Source organism: Cyprinodon variegatus, unplaced genomic scaffold, assembly GCF_000732505.1.
Source record: "Cyprinodon variegatus isolate N-32 unplaced genomic scaffold, C_variegatus-1.0 Scaffold200, whole genome shotgun sequence".
NCBI classification, from domain to species: Eukaryota; Metazoa; Chordata; class Actinopteri; order Cyprinodontiformes; family Cyprinodontidae; genus Cyprinodon; species Cyprinodon variegatus.
The window spans coordinates 538,786-545,902 of record NW_015150653.1 but is presented as its reverse complement, the minus strand read 5'-3'; the positions used below and the strand labels follow the sequence as shown (position 1 = coordinate 545,902).

The 7,117-nt window shown below is 35.5% G+C and overlaps 1 protein-coding gene across 2 annotated transcripts in view; it reads right to left on the bottom strand.

Moving 5' to 3' along the window:
• Positions 1–1,875: 1,875 nt before the first annotated feature.
• Positions 1,876–7,117, bottom strand: part of agbl4 (ATP/GTP binding protein-like 4) — a 408,595-nt gene continuing 403,353 nt past the window's right edge. The window contains exons 12-13 of one of the 2 annotated variants that reach the window (XM_015379822.1): positions 2,578–2,671; positions 1,876–2,482 (exon numbers count right to left, since the gene is read on the bottom strand). In XM_015379822.1, coding sequence (XP_015235308.1) covers positions 2,317–2,482; positions 2,578–2,671 — 260 coding nt within the window. In that variant the 3' untranslated portion in view covers positions 1,876–2,316. Of the gene's footprint in view, positions 2,488–2,577; positions 2,672–7,117 lie in introns of both variants that reach the window. The other variant, XM_015379823.1, reaches the window with a different exon arrangement.

The following is a 7,117-nucleotide window of genomic DNA, read 5'->3' as shown; positions in this document are numbered from 1 at the left end:
ATAGATAGATAGATAGATAGATAGATAGATAGATAGATAGATAGATAGATAGATAGATAGAATATAAGCTATTTAGATTTAGACTGAATATCTTGATCTGAATTTAAAGTTTAAGACATTATTTAACAGAAAAATGTGCTTGTAAACTTCTGTCGGTCATTTAAAGTCTACTCCTTTTTATATCTCTATTTTACAGGTAAACAACCTTGCATTAAAATAAGAAGGAACTAATTATAACGTTCTTACATGGTAATCTTTTAGTCATTGTTTGCAAGCCTTTAATTCTAATTTTCCTTACCTGGAAATCAAACCCATGCATGTTAATGCCTAACTAAAGCTTTTATTTCCATTAAACAGCACCTTTTTTTTATTTACAAACGAAATACAAGGTATTTTATCATATTAGATATTATGTAGTGGGTATGTCTGTTGTTTAACCTTTGTTTACAATTATTTCACTATAAATAGAGCACTTCCTGTTGCCAGATCTAGCTGGGAATAAATCGCATCATGCATGTGTAACCTTTATTTATCTAGGTAGTTATTATTTTTTGATAAAAAACAAAAACTAGAATGATTATTGGAATTTTGCTGAAGTCATCATTCTCCATCATCCCTTATCATTAGATTTTTAAACAGTGGTAATATCTTAAATGGAGCTTGGCTTTGAAACAGTATCCTAAACTTAGAACATCTCAATGAACACATATTAGGATAAATTGTGTCACAACTGCAAACTCTCCTTGGATTTGACAACTACCTAACCTGGCAGGTAAGAAGACTAATAAGTAAGGGAAGTTACAACAGGTTACTTTCCTGATTACTTGGATAAATCTATAAATGAAAAATGAAAAAGAACTGAAAACCATAAAAAGTATTATTTGCAGCACAAGCTCAGGACAGGCCAGAGCAGAAAGCAGGAAGAAGGTGCTCTCATCAGGTAAGACCAGAAAACCCACACAAAAAAACTTTGAAACCTCCTTACAAAACACTAGGTCCTCTATTATATAAAATATTCTTTGCAGGTGCTTTTTAACAGCGTGGAGAATCACTGAAATGATTAAGCAAAATATGGTTCTACTAAGTAATATGTCAACAAGCTGAATACAAATTCTCACCATGCTTTATAAAATGTATTGCAAAATGATTTCAATTCCACATTTAATTCCCTTCCACTTGAGAATTGAAGTACTTTGTATTGTTCTAGAAAATGGGATTCTGGTTAATTACAATTGAATTTTTGGTTCCAAAAGGTACAAATTTGAAAAAACGTATTGAGTGTAAGTAATTATTTTATTTATAAGGAAATATGGGGGTCTAATTAAAGCAACCACAACTCATTCATCCCTGCCGCAACCAGGCTCTACAATTCGACACTACAATAGCAGTAACTTGTGCAATGTATAATGTGCAATTGCTATTTGATACCCTGTGCAATAACCTGTTCCTCTATATCTGACACCCAGTGAAATACTATATATATAAATATAGATATCAGTCTATATAAATACCCATGCAAACACCCTGTGCAATAACCCTGTATAATAATCCTACAAAAACAAAGCTGTCATATATGGACTCACTGTATATACTGTATATATCCCATGCATCTTTTTCTTCCTTGGGCACATTCTTCTCCTTTGACCATTTGACCTTATGTAACGAGCAAATTACTCCACTGTGAGATCCATCAAGTAAATCAATCTATCAATTAATCAATCAATAAATAAATCAAATGCCTGCCCAAGAGTTTAGCGTCTTAAATAAAATTGAAACTTTACCTGAGATCATTCTCATTTACATCAATCACAGGTATATATTCTTTATAATATTGCTACAAAAAAACACCAAGTAGAACAGAAGCATTTAGACTTTTTAAATATTTAATAATTTATAACGGATAAAGAAAACATAACACTGCACAGGAAAAAATGACAAAAGTCAATCATTACATAAACACATGCATTTTTCTCTGCCAAAAAAAGAGCTGTCATATGAATGCCTTATTGAGCTTAAATTGGTATCCTGGCCAACCAACATCACAATCACACACACACATCCGCTGTCCTTCTACATTTACTATAAACACAAATAAAAGAGCAGGAAACACCTGGTTTGAATGTCAACATATGACTGTTATGTATTTTAAATAGTTATTTACAATAAGGGTTTCTGCATGAAGTTTGCATGTATCCATGTGAGAATATGAGCAGAGGTCTAAGTGCATGCTACTATAAGTTGTGTTGGACTGGTAACCACTTCTAGTGGTTTGGAGACCTTAATCAACAGCAATAAGAGGTATATATGGATAGATAGTCAAGGAGACGTGTTTCTCATTAATGCAGAGTCTAAAGAATCGTCCTTAGTCTGCTTCTCTACTAGTGTCCAAAACTTTGGCTCTTCTCCTTTTTCCTGTCGCCTGTGTCCCTGCCAACACCAGTGCTGCTCCCTGTCTTGCTTTTGTCTCTCTGGGACATCCCATCTGCGCTGCAGACAAAGACATATCAACACAAGTCAATGCAAGTTATCACAAAAAAATTATTGCTCCTTCATATTTTTTTTGTCATATACTTTTACCTTTGTATATTAGTTGGTCTATTTTCCTTGATGAGGTTGTTGAGCTTGTAATAATCCAGGAAGGTTCGAGCCACATTTCTACCAAGTTTCATATCTTAAATAAGGGAATTAAGGATTTTTCTACTTCTTAAACTGAAGATTTAAAGCCAAACCAGGAGGGAAACACATGATGAAATGGAAAATGTGGAGTAAGTATTATGGTTTTTATTGTGGTACAAAAAAAAATAAAAAAATCTGTATTGCAAATTATAGTTCTTAAAATATCATGCAAGGTGAAGGGTCTCTTGTTGTAAAGCCATAGAAAAACTCTTTTCTGCCTAATTTCGCTGGCACCCAAAATCCAACCAAGCCTTTTAGCATATTATAGTTGAGTGTTTTAATTTTTATCACTTGTAGCCTTCCCTTTGTTTGCCTGACCGCTCTTGGCAGGAGACAGCTGTTTCACTTAAAACGCTTCAGAGCAATACCTCCCAGACTTAACATCAGCTGGCAAACATTTCAAAGCATAACAACTCTCTTATCCCCGGGAAGAACAAAATGACTGGATTAACACATGCACTTTTTTCAGAAGGACAAGTCAGAATGGGCCAATTTAACCCTTTTACCATTTATCAGTCAGACATTGCCTGTAATCAACAACTGCTACTAGTTTTTAGCAATAGATTGAGCAATCATCCCAAACAACTTATTTAGATCTACTGACAGACAATCAGTGTTGTTTTTGACAGCCTTCTTAGAGTTAGTCGTCAGGAAGAAAACTATTATTAGTTTTAGTAACATTTTAGTCATTAGGACATGTGATAGCTTTAGTCGGTTTTAGTCGACTAAAACTTAAAAAGGTTTTAGTCTAGTTTTATGTTGCAAAAAAGGTTAACCTTTACAATTTCGAATAACCAGATTCTTTACCAGACTGACACCTCTTGCCTAGATACTACAATTGCTGGGTATAGAATGCTGCCATGCAAATGATCATTGCTGATGGGCGGAAAACTTTGATTTATATAATTCAAATAAACTTTTTTATGAATTGGATCTAGTTCAATGCATCATTTTGGTTGAATAGCAGACAGACAAGCTAAAAAAATTACAATAAAGGAATGGTTTTACACATACAAGGTTACCATTCAAAAGCAAACACTTCTTGGTCTACTATGAATTATGCATTACACACAGATCAATAAAATCTTCATATCTCCAAAAGAAGCAAAGAACAGAAACATTATTCCTTCTACTTTGGCAATTTGGCTTTATTTCTTCAATTTGCCCCTTGGTTTCTGCAGCTCAAGGGTCAAAGTAGACTTAAATTCAAAGGGTTTTGATATAAAAAATAAAAGAATACAGGGAGAACCTACATAATTGCCTTGTAATGCAATGGCAATCCAGACCTAAACTGAATGACTATGCCAACTAAAAGGTTTACATATCTAAAGGAAACATAGAAAAAATTAAATGACAATACAAGGAAACATTTACATCATATTTAAATAGACACAAATGAGAACAATGAGAGAGAATTATTTAAAGATCTATGTACCTTTTTACCTGGCTCTTTATCCAAAAATAAACAGTATGAAGTGAAATATTTTCTTTGGATAAAATTTAGGGATTCTTTTTGGTAGAAATGAAAGAATGTTTAGCATCACTTCCTGTGAGCTGGAAGAAATAAAATCGCTTGGCAGAAGGTGATAGGCCACATATAGTTTATTAAGTAGCAAGAGCCATACTGCTGAGAGCGAACCACCAGAATGAGGCGAGAAGCACAAGCACGGCTGGAAAAGCAGAGTTTGTCAGAGGTAAGCCTTCAGTACTGGACGATTCTGGTTTATTTTATCCCCTGCTGCTGCTGCCACGTTCCATCTATGTTCATGCAAAATCTGTACTGCTGCACACCAGGTGGGCAGCAGTGCGACCAAACAAAACGCAGCTGCACGGCTGATACTGCTTAGCTTGTCTAACAGATAACAGCAGAATGATACATTTTAAACATCTGCCCGACCACAAGCTATTTTTTTTATTTAGTCTCGCCGACAAAAAATTACACCTATGGCTCGTCATGTTTTCGTCATCAAAGATCCATCCAAGGGGCATCAATGAAATAAATTCGAAAACAACACTGCAGACAATAAGGATAGATTTTTGAATAATTCCACATAGTGCATGTCAACATGTGGTTTCAAATGCACAAGCAAGAAAGCAAGGACTTTTCCTCTCACCGGTGTCGATCAATGCACAACTGGACATGTCATCAAGACAGCAAGCGAAACTGAAAAAAATTTAAAAAACTGATCACATCAAATGGCTGCAAGCACACATCTGACTGTTAGACCGAAACAACATACCTAGAAAGAACCCATAGGGTTTAATTTCAATGGATTTTACTTTTTAATAATTATAGGCTACACTACATCTTTTGTGTATTGATTGTAGCTGTGATCCCTGCATGGATCTGTTTACTTCTATATAAGCGATTGAGGCCTATGATCAAAGCAAAATGACTGAGTGGCAACATTCTGGTAGCTAATATCTATCATAGTCTTATAATCACATTTTATTATATTAGTAAAGGAGGGGATCATACAAAAGAGATCTATGAAAGGTATTTTTAACCTGTGACTAAACAAAATTTTACATTATTAGAAAGATTAAGAAAATGGGGGAGATGGGTACATGTGTTATTAGTTATTTCCCCAATTCCTGAGAATCAGGAGATGAGGGTAGAACATGGGAACCTACACATAGAAACAATTATAAATGTGCTTAAGGCATTATTAATTTTTTATATCGATGACATATATGTTTCACATGCATAAAATCCTCAGACACATGTAGAATGAATATTAACAAAGCCTAAAATGTCCTTGTCCTTGCAAACAGACCTGACGATCAGCAATAAATAACTAGAGACAAGCACATGGGGACACGAGCAGTGCAGACATTCAGGCTGCACAACCTATTAAGTTTGGCCAAAACAACTGCATTTCATTCACACCAGACAAATGTATGATGCTGGTATGAATCAGACAAAGCAATTACTTCTAAAACTGAATCCTAATTCAAATTCAGAGGTGAGTGCACACACTGTCTTGGCTGTCCCTTACTACATTAGCTTGAATGCTTTTATAGAAGAGTCGAGCATTGATGGGTCCTTTTGCCAAGCCTGTCATTATAACGACAGCAAGGCAAGTAATGATGGCAGTCAGTTCCAGATAATGAAAAAACAGAAAAGCAGAAAATGCCAACAATGTTCCCAATCAACAAGAGAAACGATACTGTGAATACGGATAAATAAGAACATTTTAACTAAAAGGGGTAAATTTCATTCAGTTGTTAAAGTCAGGGCACTAGGAAAACACTTTAAAACGAGCTGCCAGTCTGTCTGAGTACATCCCATCCTCCCTTTTAATCATGTTCCATCCATAAGTAATGTTCAAATGGATCCAGACGGAGAACAAACAGATCTGTGAGTTTTTTTCCATTGATGTTTGGCTGCTTCCATTTTTCACCAGACAAGAGAATGATGAAGCAGCAGAGTGTCATAATATTTCTGTTTTCTGGTCATTACTTTTTTGATTCTGAGATACAGCATGTCATCTAATGAACAATTCATTTGTCTCAGTTTTGTCATTGAAACAAAAGAAAGACAAAAAAAAAAAAAATCCTGTGTGCTTCATAATCAGCAATCACACATATTTTCTATCTATTTATTTATAACACAGTTATAGCCTGTATTATAACAGACAGCCTGGGTGTTTAGTTCAGAGCTGTTTGTCCTTTTAGAACCTTAAGTAACACACACACAGCCAGCACACCTGCTAAATTAGACCTGTGATGAGCAAGCAGTTCCCTCTGTGCAGGTCTGTCACCTTTTGGCCTTTGAATGTTCTCAAGTCACCACTGGACATCATTCTTTTCACCACGGTCTGATGGAAGCACTCTCCACATGACTCCAGACTCCAGTTTATTCACCATCTGGCTGTCTGGGAGCCTTTCATCAGCTGAAACCTGCACTATTTCTGTGCGTGTACCTTGAAACTTTGACTAGTTCTATACCGTTTCTTTCCGTATTTAAGACTGAAACTCCACACATAGTCACTATGCAATTATAGGCTACTGTTCTCCACACAACCACCTTACAGGAACGAATGAGACATGCTGAAAATTAGGAATCCAAACAGATCAGCAGGACCAGATGGATTTCTCAGCAAAGTACTGAACCTGCTCAGTTTTAATATTTCCCTCACACCACTGTTCCTTTCTGCTTAAAATCAGCCACAGTTATCTCAGTCCACAATAAGCCTGTGGTCTAAAGGACATGGGACAGATGGCACTAACAGTGATTGATATTGAGCGCTTTGAGAAACTCAAAACATAATATACTAACATCTTTCCTTCCCCAGTATAGATCCAGATTTGACCAATCCAGAGAAGATTCCATAACTCATTAATGCTGCAATAATTTACCTAGAGAAAATGGGCACATAGTCATTATGACATTTAGAATGATCCATATCAAGGAAGGAAGGAAGGAAGGAAGGAAGGA